Source organism: Colius striatus, chromosome 18, assembly GCF_028858725.1.
Source record: "Colius striatus isolate bColStr4 chromosome 18, bColStr4.1.hap1, whole genome shotgun sequence".
NCBI lineage: Eukaryota > Metazoa > Chordata > Aves > Coliiformes > Coliidae > Colius > Colius striatus.
The window spans coordinates 4,230,484-4,247,696 of NC_084776.1; the positions used below are offsets into that span (position 1 = coordinate 4,230,484).

Here is a 17,213-nt window from a genome sequence, read left to right on the forward strand (position 1 = left end):
AATGTTTTAAACCTTCCCTTTTGGACACCACAGGCTGGAGATTCTATACAAATTAATGCTTAAGGCAGTTATTAGAAGCATAGAGTTGACTTCAAAAGGAGGCAAGTTGTCTCCCCCTGCTTTCTACTCTGTGCATTTTAAATCACCCATGGATTTCCTAAACTATGAATTAGTTTATAGGGCCTGTTTCCAATTTATCTAGGTCACCCCTGTAACCCTGTTAGCTTGAGGTTGCCTTTACAAAGCACTGAACACAGGGAGCTGTATTTCTCTTAAAAAAAGGTATTTATTTTTACAAAAATGTACAGGAGTTGCTCTGACCATTGATACAACAATGGAACCTATTAAGCTTTTAACAGCCAGCACTTGCTTTCATTCATATTGGACAATTCTGGGCTACAGAAAGAGTAAACTATAAAGATTATTATCTACAGTACAAAAGTTTCAAATAATTTACTGTTTTCATAAATAGTTCTCATTCCTGAATGCCTTTAAGAGATGAAAAATATAAAGATCAAACCAGAATGTACTAGAAAATGTCTTTCCTTATTATTGCAGAGACATTGAGGTAAGTGGAATACCACTGCATGGCACCAATCTCAGTTTGAGGAAGAGAAACAGTCCAACTGCAATATAAAGGTGGACAAGTACATGGTTGAAATATTTCCAGTTAAAAAAAAAACCCCTTCAACATCATCTTTATGGACTTGAAAACATTAAGTGTTCAGGGTCTTCCTTTTCATACAATCTAAACATTCAGAATTGTAGCAAAGTCTCACAAATTTATTGTCATATAAAAAGGGATTCAATCACAAATCAGGCTGAAGTCTTGTCAAATACAAAATGATGTATAAAAATAGAACACAATATACAAGACTAGAAGTAGTTAAATATTACTGAAACCAAAGTAACACTGGTTTAATTGTTATGTACAAAATCTTGCCTAATCTCTGAGACCATCTTGAGCTACAGTAATCATTTCTCTACCTTTTCAGGAGATGAACGTGCAGATCTTGCAGCTGTAAATAATGAAATTAACAAATACATGTACATTGAGGCACAGTGCAAAGACTTTGTCAAGACTTTGATACCCAGTTGTTATTGTCAGTTGGTTTGAGTCTTTGGCACTTTGGAAGACTTGTTGCATCCTCTCCCTGGCCCCTCCCATCCCGAGTGATTTATCCCTTAACTGCAAATTCAGACAGAGACAAGCTTATTTTAATTAAATGGTCTCCTCAGAAATAAAAGCAACTTTTCTGTGGAAGTTGTGAGAGTTGGTTGTTACAAAAGGACTTCTTCCTATGTGATACACACATTACAAGAGAAAGAGAGTGTAAACTGGTCCCCCATGGATGAGTTTGTGCATTTAGTATTACAAATGCACTTGCTGGACAAGCACCAAACAACCCCACATTTCAGCTGTGGGGTGCAATATCATGACAATAGATATATATACATTATTTTAAATACTTATAGAAATTTAATATACAAATGGCTCTGAATATACAATAAAATAACATGGCAAAAAATTAAACTATGGTGAAAACACCACCATTAGGCACAAAGTACTTCTGGTGTTAGCAACCTTAAGGAAAGTCCAAGGACAGACCATTTATCATTTGTCTAGATATTTCAAGATGAATCCCTTCAAGATAATGCAAGAACCTATAAAAACAAAAGGAAAAGTTATTACAAAGGGACAGTTATTTCCAAATATGAGGCAAGACTTTGATTCTTGGGAGAGGCAAATATCCATCTTTCTTGTTTAGAGTTATTTGACAAAATATTTTAGAAACATTCTTAACTAATCTTGTAAATTGAAACGTAGCAAGATTGAAGAAAACCAAACCTTACCTTCTTTTAGTCTTCCCTTGCTCCTTAAGCTTCTCAGACCTACAGATACTGCGAAGAGTGGGGAGGTATTCAAGTATGCTGGCTTGCTTATTGCCCAGGTTTAAAGGGCTTCTGGAAAATACAGTGCTGATGACTGCCAGCCTCTTCTGTGCTTTTTCATGAATGCTAAAACAGAGAATGAAGCTTTATTGTTCCTTGTTCAAGAATGTGCAGTCCCTATTTTGTTCCTGTAAGATCATATCCACAGGTTTCAACTCTGTGAAACGTACTGATGTTCAGAACTGCATCCCAACAGATTAGGTTGAGTACTTCCATCAGACAATATTACCCAAAGCATCTGTGGTCTTCAAAAATAAGTGTCATGCAATTGGTATTTGCCAGAATCTCAATATGAGATCCAATGTGTAACTCAGGATATATTGGCCAAACTTGGTCACAGGTTAGATCCATTTTGACATTCCCCCTCTGGATATTGACTTACAGAAATAAGCCTGATCTCTTTCCCTGTTCAGACACCCAAACAGGTTTTATTCATCTACTGTGCCCATTTCAGGTATGATGACTTTTTTGCTGAAAGCCACCTTTCATATCCACACTTGCTAGCAGCAATGTAGTGTTTGATCTTCAACATACTAAAGGTTATTCTTTGTTAGCATATTTTACTACCAAAAAGTTGCACTAACTTTACTCTGAATTTCATCAGGTCTCCATGCAGCAACACCTGTGCATTTAACACAGGCTCACTAGGACCAGATAAAGGATTTGCATGTCTGGTACTCACAGAATCTATTTCAATCCATCTGTCTGTCTTGAGAAAGCCCTTCCTTTAGGGTTTTGTAATTCTTTTGGGTGGGGTGGTGGTGTTTGTCTGTTTGTTTCTACAGTAAATAGACTAAATGAAGGCTATCACTCCTGAACAACATTATAGTCAGGCTATTCAAACAAGAAAAGTCACTTATAGTAGAGATTGCTGAGTAGTTAATGTGAGCATATACAAGCAAAATGAACAACTAATTCCAGTGTTTTGAGACATACTGACAACATTCATACTGCTATGAGTGTATATGTAGTACCTGATCAGCCCTACACCCTGTGAAATGCTTTTCTTGACAAGTAACTGCATTATATTCCAGAAATATTAACAAAGTCTTACCTTGAATCCGTTGACTGACTGAAGGATGTGCAATTTCTTGTGTGTGAAATATGCAAAGTCAGTCCCTCCAGCTGATCACTTCCAGGTGTTTTACCAGCACTCAAAGATTCCCAGTTTTGTGAAATATTAACGGAACATTTGTTAAAACTGAGTGCTTCTATAGCTGCCTTAATTTCACTACAGCACTGAGAACTCCACCAATCAGTACTTTCTATACTGAACTCATCAGAAAGACCATTTTTGATTTTGCCATTTGTCCAATTAAATCCTTCATCTTTAGAAAACTCCAGTGGCTCCTTGCTGTTGGTGTTAACACAACCATCCAAGAAAGACATGTTGTCCACAAATTCAGTCAGTGAATTCAGACACTGAGAGACAAGAGCAGAACTTTTCTCATATGATGAGGTTTTAGTATCAATTTCTTTTTCCTCTTCTTTATTCACCAATAAATTTGATTCCTCTTTATTCACTTCAGCACATGGAGGAATATCTGATGGCAAAGTTATGAATTCGGCTGAATAGTTCAGTCCAGCATCAAACAAGTCACTATCATCCAACACCTCAAGCCTTTTCTGGTTCTTTGTCTTTTTAGATTTTTTTCCAGAGCAGTAACTGTTAGCAGATCTGGTTTTTGAAGAAACTACAGTAGTCCTTTCAAGTACAGAGTTAGAGGCTTCAGACTGGTTTGAAAGAACTTGCACTGGCAAGGGAAGAATCAGTTCAAGATTACTATATATAAAATCCACTTTCTTCACCTGGAATTCTGTGAGAAGCTGCACCAATTTATTCCATTTGTCCATGGTTGTGATTTTGTGCTGTAAAATATTAATAACAAAAAACCCCACATTAAAATGCTCCATTTAAAAATGAAATGTTATTACAGAAAAACACAAAGCCAGGAGTGTGAAATTATGAGCTGAGGGACTGTTTTGCTTGCAGGAGACTGGCCCAGTTCAGATTTTCCTTAGTAAGAGTGGAACTACCTAATTTCTACAACAAATCTTTTATCAAGATGATGACACTCAATTATCTGGGGATCATTCAAAGTATTAACTTCTGTAGTGCAAAAATACCTTAAGAAATGTAAACAAATCTTCTGAAGGTGAGAGGATGTTCTTAAGGCCAAGCAACGTCTCTACACAGCCTGTATCACATTTTGGAAACTCCTGAAGACGTGCATCAGCTTGAGAAAAATCAACCTTGGAATCAGTAGTCTTTTCAGAATGAACTATGTGATCTGCTTGATTTGTCTCATCTCCTCCTGCACAAAGACAACATGCTTTACTTGAAATTGCATCATGAATCTGATTTCCCCTTCTTTGCCTCAATTCCTTTTATAAAGGATACTTTAACTGTTGCCTCTTGCTACAGTTCTGAATGAATATAACAACTGAAATCGGTCATCCCCAACCCCATCCATCATCCCATCAACCACCACTCTGACGGGGAACTACTACTGGCTCCCTGCTCTGCCCAATGTTGCTGCTCATAAGAGCAAAGAGCAACTATTACCCACAATGATGGATGAACCCGCCACAGGTTCAATAAAAAAACAATAATCAAACTTTTAGCTCCTTAGTAATATATACAAAGCTTTGGAGTAGCCAAAGCATCATCCCCAAAACTCCACCCAAATGTTCAGGAGTCTTACATCTACTCACAGCTGCCTAAGAATGGGTTGATTTAACCACGGTCATGTTACAGATGGACAATGATTCTTTTTTCAATTAAACCTACCATGATGTGCCAAAGGTTTGTCTTTCAAGCATCCACCTCCACTTCTAACCCAAAACTGTAAGTAGAGCACACTTTGTCTGATGTCACAGTTATTTGTGGTTAGCAGAGCAGCCAAGTCTTTCACGTCTGTTCTCAGATTCTCAGCCAGACACAGCACCTGAAGATAGCTAGCAGCACTCATCTAAACAAAAGGTAGACAAAGGCCACTGAAAACAACTGCAAATCAGTCTATCTGGGTCATAAACAAGCAAATTATTCTATTTATGCTTGCAATACATTTTTCCTTTTACTACATGGGATTAGTTATCAAAATATGTTGTAATTACATTAAAACCTCTACATCAGACAACTCAGTTCAACTAGAAATTCAGCTCATTAAAAACAAAATACACATTCACCAGTGAACAGGTTTTAATGAACTATATTCACTTGAAAGGTTGTTCCTTCCTCGTCAGTTCCTTCATTTATTCTCATTTATTAAGTTTTTCACACAATACATAGCAGCAAATAAAGCAGTTTGCTTTACAGAACACTAGTGTTTACCCATACGAGTTCCTACACTTTTTAATGAATGAATCAATATTGGCATATTTTAAACATCTTTTAGCTGACAATTACTTGCTTAGGACTTACCAAGGAAGGAGTTCTAAAGCTGATCTCTTCAAAACAGCCATCAAACATTAAGCTGAATGTTGGATCTATATAAAGAGAACACACCTGAGTGAACCGACACAACGTTGTGTTCAAAACTAATTATTTTCTTTACCCATTAGAGCAGCCAGTATCTTTATTCAAATACTTAAATGCTTGCTTTATACTCACCACTCATTTAATTTTGCATTTAGGAGCTTTACTCAACCACCACTATTTAAACAATCTTATTGAAAGAGGCTCTTGGAATCACAGAATCATCTTGATTGGAGAAGACCCACTCACCTCACACCACCAAGCCCACCACTAACCCATGGCCCTCCTTCTGTCTGTGAAGCCTAATTACTGTAACAAACAATACTCACCATTGGTAGTAAGAATTACAGGTCTCTTTGCAGTTGCCATGAATGTCTTTATTGCACTTAGAAATCCTGCATCTTCATCAAATATTATATCTACCTACAAAAAACAAATGAAGTGCAAAACATCAAATAGCTTTAGCAGCAGCTGCAAGCTGTGAATGAAGGCATCCTGTTAATGAGAGTCAGACTTCATATTAATACAGGTTTCTCAAATGAGCATGGGAATAGTAGCTCACACTCCTCAGGTAAAGCTCACTTGTTTGTGCATGCTTCGGGCAGGGTCTTCTGTGGAAGGGATGTCTGCAGCTCCAGGTGTCCAGTCCCACCCTGCTCAAGCTGGGTCACCAACAGCAGGGCACTTTTGAAGCCTGTTTTTCAATTCTTTTTAATAGAATTGCACCAGTAGGATCAATCCCCTTTTGGCATCATTGCTATAGCTCCTTTATTTACTTATGATTACATTCTTGGCTGCAATTCTATATTCTTAGTTTAAGACTCAAAGGCACTTTTGGACAAGTTAAAGAAGAATTTAATGTGGTCTTAGATACTGTCATGACCGGGGTGTTAATGGTGACTTTTAAAGTGCCTCAGTGCATGTAAGTAGGCTAAAGTTATAAACCAATACTTTTAAGACAATCAGAGGAATTCAATTAGCAGTACTCTGCTACAAAGAAAGCTTTGTAAAATCATGGAAAAAAACCCTACTCATGAGGATGGAGTAATTGAGCACTGATTTAGTTTTTAAGAAGCTGATAATCCTCACACTTGAATCTACCTCCAGGTCTCCCAGAGGAAGGCAACTAAAGGTAAATTCTTTAAACATATGAAAGGACATATTGCTCACATCAATACACTTGATGTGAATTTTACCTCTTCAAAAAGAATGAGAGATGTTGCACTTTTCCTGTTGTGTTCTCCTCCTTCAACTTCTTTGTTTACTGACTTAATTTGAGCATCTTTCTTTTCTTCACATGAATTGTGAGTAACTCCTGCAGATGGGTGAAGAATGGAGCAAGTAGTGAAGGAGGATTAAGATAATTTAATATCCATTCTAGATACTGGTTTTAAAAACACCCCATGTATAACCTGCTTAATAAAATCTACATTGACACAAAAACCTCTGACCTACAGCCTTTGCTTTTGTCTTTAAAAAAGGCAATAAATTTGCTGGGAATTCAGCCATGTTTGTTGAAAGGCTGACTATTTGTACAATTAATTCTGCACCTAACCTGTTTGTGACCTACAATGTCTCAGGGGCCTGGAGCAGATACAAGTCCCTCAAGACACTGCAACATGACTGCCTGAAAAGACAAGGACCAGACTCAATCACACCAATGCTATCCAGCACTTGGCTCATGCATTCTCCTCTCTACTGGCTGTGCAAAAATAGTGGTTGTTTAAATCTATCATTTTCTTTCTAAAAAACTTGGCTTTTAAGGCTTCCCGATCCCAGGAAACATTTGGAAATACATCTTCCCATGTAAAGGTCTCAGTGTGCCCTTCTATCCATAGTCTGTAATCAACTAAGACTCAGTTGTAATCAACTAGATCAAACTAAGGAAAGCCTACTGAACTTTGGATTGACTGTACCCTAGTGAAGTCTCCTCTAACACACAGTAATCACTATTACAGTTAAATGGACCTTAGATGCGTTATCTAACTCTTGATGGCAGTAGGAGAATAATGTGTTCTACTCTTTTCTCCAGGCAGCTCCAAATACACAGTAGTCCAGTGGAGCTTTTCCATCTCTAAGGTAACTAATTATTAAATAGAGATCCCTACCTTTGTATTTGTCTTGAGCTGGTACTGCTCCATCATTGGCTTTATGTTTAGAGGAAATTTTGAAGTAGTTTGCAAGTGTTTTAGGGGGTAAGCCTCGTTTCAGTCCTGCTCCTTTTGGTGACAGTGGAGGTTTTCTTGGTGAAACAACTTTCTTTGGAGAATACATTTTTTCTGCAAGATATGTTTTACATTAAACTTAAGCTGGAATCTTAATGGCAAAGTGAATCTTCTCAGGTAGATTAAGAGCAAATCCCAGTTTTGAATCCAGTACAAGACAGGTTTACTGTGCTGATTTTTGCTTTTTCACTTTTCTCCTGTTACAGGAAATGTTTCTGATCAATCAATTCAAGTGCCACTCCACCACTAACAAACTAAGACAAAAAGTCATCTTTATAAAGTAATTATTTAACTTGGTATGTAGTTGTGTTAGCCAACACATTATTTCATATTATTATGTCCAGCTAAGCTGAAGTTTGCCATCTTTTCTAAACAACTGATGTCTAAACATTGCTTTGGGAACTCAGCTCCTCAAAACCCCCAAAACAACCCAACCTAAAAAACCCCTAAAACACCAACCAAACCAAACCCCCCAGATATAAGCATGAAACTTACTTGGTGACTTGCTACTGCTACAGCTGTTGAAAAAGCAAGGCTTATGTGCATTAACACCTTTTTTGTCCACTTGATGAGACTGAGTAGCTTCTTTGAGTTGAGACAGTATCTGTCTCCCGTTGCGCTGGCAAGAGGCATTGACTTCAAATATCTGCAATGGTTTAAACAGTTTAAGCTTTCAAAAATTGAGACACCTGGTATTACAAATGCTTTCATCTCACTAGTTACCAGTAGGAAAAATGGCCCTGAGGGAAGGACTCCACAAACCTTAAACCCAAGCTCCTGAGCACAAGCATATACTGCAGCAGTTTTGCCCACCCCTGGTGGGCCAGTTATCAGAACTGTATTGCAAAGGCTCATCTCTTCCTCAAGATCAGATTTACTATCTCTGAAGTCAAGGCTGTCCAAAGAATCTGTAGAATTTTTTAAAAGAAAAAGATTGTCCAAGTCATTTTTATGCCAATTTTAACAAAGAGAAGCAATATATATTTTAATACATTCTTTTTAATTGCCAGCACCTTGATGCTCTTTGTCTTCCTTTTCCCCCTTCTGATTCCTTTTTTCTTCCCAATCAGCTCTTTTTTTCCATTCTTTTAACCAACTATAAAAGGAAAGAACAGAGCAACAACAACAAAAAAACACTGCTAAATAAAGAGAACCAAATTCAGGCAGCACTGGGAAGTTGCCATCTCTCATTCACAGTGTGTAAGCTTACATAACCTGACCAAAATCACTGTTACTACAATTGTAAGGGCATTAAGTTACTTCAGTATTTCATTCTACCCCACAGCCTAATGTAGCACTTGATATGTGTTTGTTTTGTACCATACCTTACAAGCTACTGAGGTATTACTAGAAAAAAACTACGACCAAAAACCCCTTTTACACCAGCTGACAACTTGTTTCTGCAACTTTTTTGAAGCAAACCAAAACAAAGGCCACCCATCCACCCTTTAAGTGTCATTCAAGCACAGTGTAAAATGTCTGACTTGACTTCTTTGAGTCTAACCAAATAATAGGATGTCTTATTTTAAGAATGGATCCATGCTCCCACTTCTGACCTGTGGAGCCTTTCAATTTCTTTCTTGTTGCCTACGAGCTCACTGGAATCTTGGGGCTGATATTTTTCTGTCCAGAGCACATCTTCCTTTTCAACACCTACAGAAAAAAATACCCATTTTTGAACAGTTCTTCATGCAAAAAGAGTTGATCAAGTCCAGTAGAATATTAAGATTAGGTAAGACTTTTGCATGACAGTGGAAAGCTGACATACATCATCCATACATTGCCTCGGAGCAAAGAGAATTAAAATCAGACAGGAAGTGCAGTTACCTGAAAGTGCATTTGGCACTGATAAATATTCAGTGTCTTCTGTCTCATCTGCTCCCTGTGTCTTGGTTTTTCCCCAATGTGTTGCTTGTCCTGTCTCTGTTTGTTTTTCTCCTGATATGGGTGAAATAATGTTCCTGGAAACTCTGGATTTTATTTCAGTCTCTGTATCTTCAATTTGTTTTCTTCTTTTTGATTTGTGGTCTTCTGTTTCTTTCCTTTTCCTTTTAGTCTCCTTCCACTTGTCAGAACGTTTCTGATTTTCCTCAGAATTTGCAGTCCCATCTCTGCTTTCTAAGGAAAAAATCAAAACCAATAAATGACATCCTTTAAATTTACAGTTGTGTCCATTATGATCATACAATTAAGACATATGTGAAGAATTTGTTCAAAGTGACCTACAATGTGAGGACCAACTTATCTCCACCAACAGTATTATTTCACTGATACATTTCTGGAAACTCCAAGTTGCCTTTTTATGCTGGAGAGAGTGTGAGTGTGTGTTTAGTTTCCCTACATCCATTACTAACCTTCTACACTGTTTTCAACACCCAACCGTTCTGTTTGCTTTTTCAGAAGCTTGTAGAAGTATTTTCTCACAGGAAACTGAGAATTAGAAGAGATGATCTCATCTAGTAAATCCTTCCTGGATGTATCAGGAAAAAGGGATCGGTGGCCAGAAAGCTGTAACACACAGGAACAAATTATTACCCAAAAACTATTACACAAAATAACAATGAGTTTTGCATGCTTTAAATTGGGAGCTGTATTATTAAACCCAGAGATTAACAGAAAGCCTGCAGGATTGTCTCATAGAACAATGCAGAATGGCTAAATCACACAAAAGGGAAAAATAATATCCAGGATTGACACAGATTCAAGCTACAGGATTTTTTTAACACAAGTTCTGACAAGCAACACAACAATTTCCATTGTAACACAACCTCTCATTTTGAAGTACTAACCACAGATGCAGAACAGTCCTCAGTTAGTTTTGAGTTGACAGTGGAAAATTCACCAAGCGAGAGAGTGATTTTTGTGACGTTTGTGACTTCAGTATTCAGTTCCCTGAGCTTAGTTAATAGAGGACATGAGGGTGATTTCAATTTCCACATTGGATAACCTGCAAAAGAAACCCCACCAAAAACAAAACAAGAGGGAATTTTTGTTAACAAAACAGAGACAGTCACATAGAGAAAAACATCCCACAGTAACTAAGGGTAAATACTCTTAGCTACAACTTTGTCACATCAAACCCAAGCTTATTTAACTTACACTACATCAGCTTTTTATCTTTACTAACTCCACTTCTCACAAACAGAACTAATTTGCCTATTTTTGCATAAAACCTTTCTCCAGGAAGCTGCTCCTAGGTTCTGCTTACTCTAAACATGTGCCCCTGCAGGTCTCTGTAGGACAGGTGCTCACCAAGGATTTTATTTGTTTATTGGTTGGTTTGCAAATATAAACCCTGATAAGTGCTATTCTACCTCCTGTCACACCCTTTCCTAACACTATTGTAGCACACTCCCTCACTTAATGGAAACAAATGGGCTGTTTTTTAATCTTTTGAGAAGTATTTTGCTGTTTCAGAGGAAATGGGTTTCTGCCCCAAACAGTCCAACATGATCGTTATTCTCCGAATTGAAACTTGGAAGACTAACTTCCTTGATTAAATACTAAGAATGTTGCATCCCCTCCCCTGAATGTGAACATTGTTCCAGCAGTTTAGTTTTTGAATACACAATCACTGGACACTTAAGTTTTGTTTTCTTACTGTGACATAAAAGAGGGAATCACCAATTATTCCAGTCATAAGTTCTACTGTTCAACTTCCTTTTCTGCACAGATTTACTAGAAATTCTTATCTACATTTACACAAAAGCTTACAGTCATCCTTCTGCTGTACATGGACAACAGTCTGAAAACATGAACTGGCAAGAGTGTATGCTTCCATTGCTGCTGCTTTCTTTGCAATCTGTCTTTTCAGTGACTCTGGCAATCCACTCCTCAAGAATTCACGTTTAGCTCTGAACTGATCATCATCTTGAGAGTTTTCAGATGCATCTTGGCTTTAATGAAAAAGGAAACAAATTATTAGAACTGCCAAGGATGGAAGGCTTCCAACAGAATGCAATCACATTCACTTGTATGCAAGAGTTTGACACAGTCTGGGAGAACTGCTAACATGAATTTCAATGCACTCAGGTTACATTTCATTTCCAGTTTTATGTTAAGAGATTTTAATGAAAAGACAACTCTCTTTGGTTTTGCACTTTTAGATGTAATTTGGGATTTCTGTTTGATCAGTCATCAACTACCTTTCCAACCATCTGAAGGGGCTCAACAAAGGATGAGAAAACAACTCAAATCCCCCCAAACTTTTGCAGGCAGATGAGCACATTGATGAGTATCAAACCACAATAACTGATATCACATGTCAATAAGTACATTTAAATTTGAAAAATGAGAGAATGTTAAAGTAACTTTAAAATACATTTTGATTCTGAAGCAATCTTGGAAACTGACCTGCTTTCATCAAAGATCACAATTGGTTCACTTGCAGGGTTTTGAGTGTTTCTGCCCAGGAAGGAAGATGGATATCCCTGTTTTCCTTTAAAAAGGAAAGAAAATCATTAATAATTAGCATTGCTACAGGATTCTAACTTTACTTCTCTGTTCACTATCTGTATGTTGCATTTAATAATATTAGGGACTCTCCTTTTAAGAGAAAGCTGAGTATTAAATTCATGCCAGTTTTTCATTTCCAGTTAGTTCATCACTATAGGTGCTATTTTCTGTAATGTTAGAAAAATCTCCCTTAAATTTAAACACAAAAAACCAAAGTCTATTATTGGCAGTTTTCCTAACAAACACATTTTTCCCTGAATGAAGACAAATCAGAACAGCACACGTGAATAACCTCTGCACTCATCTCCTAAGTATACAATGCAATATTATATGAAAACTGAAAAGATGAATGTACTACAAGCTATGATAGTTAATAACTGCAATAAAAAAGAAACACACTCAGTAAAACCCAATTACCATTTGATTTCTTTACACCTTTCAAGTTTCTAGACTTTTTCCCCAAAACATCATTTAAGCTCCGAAGATTCTTTTGCTTCTCATTCTGCTCTGTGGTAGTGGCGTCACTCAGGCTTGAATCTAAAATTATTACTGATTCCTAGAAGGAAAGCAAATAAAATATGAAAGGAAACAGTTTTCTCCTCCTTTATTAACAACAGAATTTAGTGAGCAGTAAAGAGAAAACTGAAGAAACTGCCAGGGAGCTTGGAAGTTAGCAAATATCATTTGAAGATTATACAATACTTTTATTACTGTTTACATAGGGAAAGTGCACAGAATGAGATCTCCAACAGATACATGAAGGCCAGAACTGCTCTCATCTAAATTCAAATGTCTAAACCATGCACATTTGAAACAAGGCACCTTACTGCCCACTAGGAACTGAAACCAGTGACTTATGTGGCCACCTACTGCATGTTATAGATCTGCACCAGGGTGGGCTTCCCAGTCTATGCCTGTAGCTTCGTTACTATTTGACATTTACTATACCATGGCACAGATATTTACCTTATCTGATTAAGTTTTGCTGCTCAAATGAATCACACAAAAACATCTCTTTTTCTCTCTACAAAGTACACAGCTTACTTCATTTTCCTGCAGTTTCTTCTTCTCAGCCAGAGCTTGCTGGCGAGAGGAGCGCCTCACAGGAGTCGTCACGTCTTCGTTAACCTTTGATCTGTTATGCTGTATGGCCTTTGCTTTTTCAAGCAGCTGTTTTGCTTTGGATATATTCTTAGAAGTAGAGCTTACCTGTTAAAGTACAAAAGAGCCAAAATATCTAGCAATTAATAGCAATATATTTGCTACTTCACATATTAATGTGAAAAGGAATAAACTTAGAACCTGCAGAACATGAGCTTACTATTTGATTGGATTTTTCTGCTGTGCAAAGTAGAGTTTCACTAATACCATCTATTTTAAAATCTAAGGTACAACAGCTGTACAAGAAACTCCCTCAAATTCCATCCTAAATCACAGCACTAGTCTCTTTCTGTGGTGCACCTGAGAACTGTCACAGTGAATTGCATCAGACTGTTACACAATAGTGAGTGAAAGCATAATTACAGGCATACAATAAACAACAAAATACTGAAACACAAACTGTTACATGTTACCTTTGTATTTCTGGAGTTAAACTCTTCATTTTTCACTGCTTCACCTTTATTTGACTTTGTAGTTGCATTGATTCGTGTAAACCTCATTCTAATTAGGGAAAAAAATTGTTACGAAGTTATTACTTTTTAATAAAGGGAAATGTTTCTTAATCTCAGTTTCAAAAGCTTTTAAAAACACATTTTTGCAAGCAGAAGCAGCCCCCAGTTGGTGGTTGGTTGGGCTTTTTTGTGTTACTGGCTTTTGGGTTTAAAAAATGTCTTTAGTGCAAGCACATTTACTGAGTCAGCTTCAGTTCTTCTGCATTACTATCCAACACAATCACTGTTATGCATTCCAATCCATTTATAATTATGTCTTAAGTCTTAAAATACTTGCAAGATAACAAAGGGCAAAAAGGGTAGAATATACTGGGAAGCGTTTACCTTATCGGGCTGTTCCTATCAAAGGGCACGGTAATCACCTCGGCTTTATACACACTGCTGCTCTTCAAGGATCGCTTGCTGGCCTTGGGGGTAGAGGTCTGCAAGGGACAGACACTTAATTCACCTGCAGAAAACATCTGTCTCATCCTGGGCTTCTTAGGTGTAACGTTTTTTGATAGTTTGACTTTCTTCTGCCTTAAACTCCTCCTTAACTCCTTCACTTTCGGACTTGATGGGATTCTTACATCTAAGATGTTTTCCTTGGAAAGAACAGTAACTTCTGAGTCCTCATCTTTGTTAGAATTGCTTGTATTCAAAACATCAGTGTCCTTCGCTTCTGAAGCCTTCCTTCTTCTATTTCCTTTTTTTGGAAGCTTTTTAGGTCTTTTTGGTTTGGTTCTGATGTTTTCAGGACTACATTGTGTACGTTTGTCCACAAAATCTTCTGTCATTCCACTTCCCAATCCTTTATTTGAAGTAACATCATCTTCAGGCCCTTCTTTTTCTTTTGAAGACTTCCCAATGGCTTGTTTTTGCTTTGCAGGTGCCTTTTTAATGCCACTTTTTATCACATCTGATGTTGGTTGTCTAAACGCCTTCATAAACTGATGCCTTTCTTCCAGAGTACATTTTGGCTTCAAAGAATCTGACCCTGCAGTCTCCAGTACAGCTAACTCCAATTCTTCTTCCTCAATAACTACATTAGATTTCCTTTTCTGAGTAACCTGCTCACATTGTTCACTGTCCAAGAGAGGTGGGCTGCTTTCTTTTTCCCCTGCACATCCTTTCTGTTTCAAAAAAATGGAAGCTATTTTCCTGGAGCCTTTTTGCCCCTTATGTAATGGAGCTAATTTGGGGGGAATGGCATGAACTTGGGCAAGGACAGTTACTGTTCTAAGTGGTGGCTGCTGAGATTCCTCACACTTCTCTGGGTCACAAATACTATCACTTCCTGTAGCAGAATTTGCCATCGTTGGCTTGGGGTCTTCAACAGGATCTACATTATTTTCTCCCTGACTCTTCAAGAAATCCTCAAATGACACTGTTATTATACTGTTATTCACCTGTGATGTCTCATCATCTGCATGACCCTCAAAACTGGAGTCACTGATGGTAGTATCACACCCTGCTGTTGTAGGACACATCACCTTTTTGTTATCCTCACTTTCCTTTTTGTGCGTCTCATTCATCTGGTTTTCAGAAGAAAAACTTTCTGACAAATCCATGTTTACTTTGTGCTTCCTTTTCCTTGATTTTCTTACACTATTTTTTGTTCCATTCACTTCAGAACCAACTTTCTTTGCTTTTTTCCTGTAGATGACAGCGTTTGAGGAGCTCTCTCTTGGCATGTTCTCTTCTACTAAATCTTTTGCACATTTTTGGTCAATTAAAGTACACGTAGCAATAAAATCACTAGTGTCTTGTTTCAGTCCTGTTGTTTCTGTGCTGTCATCGTTAACTTCTGTTTGATGCTTATTCTCAGCTTCTCTCATGTCTCTTACCTTATTATTTAAATTAACTCTCCTCCCTTTCCTCTTGCGCTTTAAAGATGGTTTAAGAGGTGACTTACAGTCTTTGTCATCAGCATCCAACAGGCTTCTATTTTCTCCAGCTACAACTGGTAATGCAGCTTTCTCAGTTATACCTGTCTTCTTAAAATAATCCATGATGTTACTGGGTTTTGGTGGTGACAACGCTTTATCCACTGCTTTTGCCAGTGGTGAAAAATACCTTGTGATTGTTTCAACAGAAGCCTCCTCCTCTCGCCGCTTCTTGCATGGCTGTCAAAAAGTTCAACACTGGTCTTAGTTTTTAAAAACTTGAGATGAGTTAGTTGAGAATATAAAGCAGCACACTATTGACAGTATACATTAGTCACTCTGGTACTTTTTCAGAGGATAAAGATACTCTTATCAATGCACTAAGACTGTGTGCACATCAGTTACCTCTGTGCTTCCAACAGCCACTGGAGCTTGAAAGATTCTGCCATATCAAAAATAAAGAGTAAAAACAATTCCCACCTAGGTTTGGGACTGCCAAGAGAGAAAGTGACCACAAGGTCTGCACAACAGCTCTGTAGTTCAGACAGAGTCATGTCAATGGAGATGACAGACCTATTGGTTACCTTGAGAGGTCTGACAGAGCATTTGTAGAGCTCTTTAGAGAGAACCCCAGCATTGCTGGGAGATATGTGAGCCTAATATAAACATCCAGTGTATCCTAAGAAGAAACTACAGCTTCCAAAAGACTTAAAAGAAAACGAATAGAGGATTCATATCTCATCGCATAACTCGAACCATATGGGAGAGTGTATAAGTAGGACTCCGAGAAAGATGGCTCGCCACGACTCTTGTATCCCTTCTAGTTTATTGAAAACTGACCTCCTCCGCAACCAGAGCATCTGAAACCGGACAGGTAGTTTCAGGGGCTCCGCTGAGCCGCAAGAGGCGTCTGATGACAGCTCGGCCCGCGGGCAGTGCCCACCGCCAGGCTGCAGCGAGGCCGCGGTGCCGGGGCGGGACAGCCCGGGCGGCGCCTCACGGCTCCCCGCGCCGCGTCAAGCGCCAACGACAAAGGGCCGCCCACCGGACCCCCCGGGACCGCCGCCGCCAGCCCCCTCCTCTGTCCACCCTCAGAGCGCGGCGCCCGCGCCCGCCTCCGCGCCCCCCACCTGAGCGTCGCCGTCTTTCCCGGGGAGGGAGGCGGCCGCCGCGGCCACGGCGACCCTGCCCACCATGCCCCGGGCGCTGGCGGGAGCGGAGGCCTCAGCCGCGGGGGCAGGCGCGCGCGCGCGCCATGGAGCGGCCCCGCCGCGGCCCAGCGCGCGATGGCCGCCGCCCGGCAGGCGCGAGACACAGGCGCGCGGGAAAGCGCGCGCGGGACGCGATTCGGAGCTGCGCGCGGGACCGGGCGGCGCCGCCCGCTGCCCACGTGACCCGCCCGCGCCGCCAACCGCCGCCAGCTTCTCGCCGTCACGTGACGCGGCCCCGCGGCCGCCCCGCCCCTTCCCCGCGGGCTCGGTCACGTGACGGCGGAACCACGCCCCCCGCTTCGCCGCGGTCGGGTTTTCGCGCCGCCGCGCGGGGGCGGGGCGCGTGACGTCAC

At 39.4% G+C, this 17,213-nt stretch overlaps 1 protein-coding gene across 2 annotated transcripts; it reads right to left on the reverse strand.

Moving 5' to 3' along the window:
• Positions 1–313: 313 nt before the first annotated feature.
• Positions 314–16,845, reverse strand: ATAD5 (ATPase family AAA domain containing 5). Of its 2 annotated transcripts, none has more exons than XM_062010684.1 (23): positions 16,780–16,845; positions 14,109–15,889; positions 13,686–13,773; positions 13,156–13,320; positions 12,529–12,667; positions 12,010–12,094; positions 11,371–11,552; positions 10,446–10,603; positions 10,011–10,164; positions 9,484–9,774; positions 9,213–9,309; positions 8,670–8,752; positions 8,419–8,564; positions 8,152–8,302; positions 7,540–7,710; positions 6,628–6,746; positions 5,761–5,854; positions 5,378–5,442; positions 4,745–4,925; positions 4,081–4,268; positions 3,008–3,822; positions 1,855–2,019; positions 314–1,665 (listed from the first exon to the last, which is right to left on the reverse strand). In XM_062010684.1, the coding sequence occupies exons 1-23, from the start codon at positions 16,843–16,845 to the stop codon at positions 1,587–1,589; spliced, it is 5,463 nt and encodes a 1,820-aa protein (XP_061866668.1). In that variant the 3' UTR covers positions 314–1,586. The 2 variants fall into 2 exon arrangements, with proteins under 2 accessions (XP_061866668.1, XP_061866669.1); XM_062010685.1 differs by lacking the exon at positions 16,780–16,845 and adding an exon at positions 16,490–16,567.
• Between the last annotated feature and the right edge of the window lie 368 nt (positions 16,846–17,213).

What these genes read in the sequence shown, in the direction of transcription:
- ATAD5 (XM_062010684.1), bottom strand. Translation starts at nt 16,845, where the DNA reads ATGGTGGGCAGGGTCGCCGTGGCCGCGGCGGCCGCCTCCCTCCCCGGG. An exon ending in GCTTTAGAACTCCTTCCTTG is followed by an intron (nt 4,926 to 5,377) that starts GTAAGTCCTAAG and finishes CCTTTTGTTTAG; the next exon opens with ATGAGTGCTGCTAGCTATCT. An exon ending in CAAGGGAAGACTAAAAGAAG is followed by an intron (nt 1,666 to 1,854) that starts GTAAGGTTTGGT and finishes TTGTTTTTATAG; the next exon opens with GTTCTTGCATTATCTTGAAG.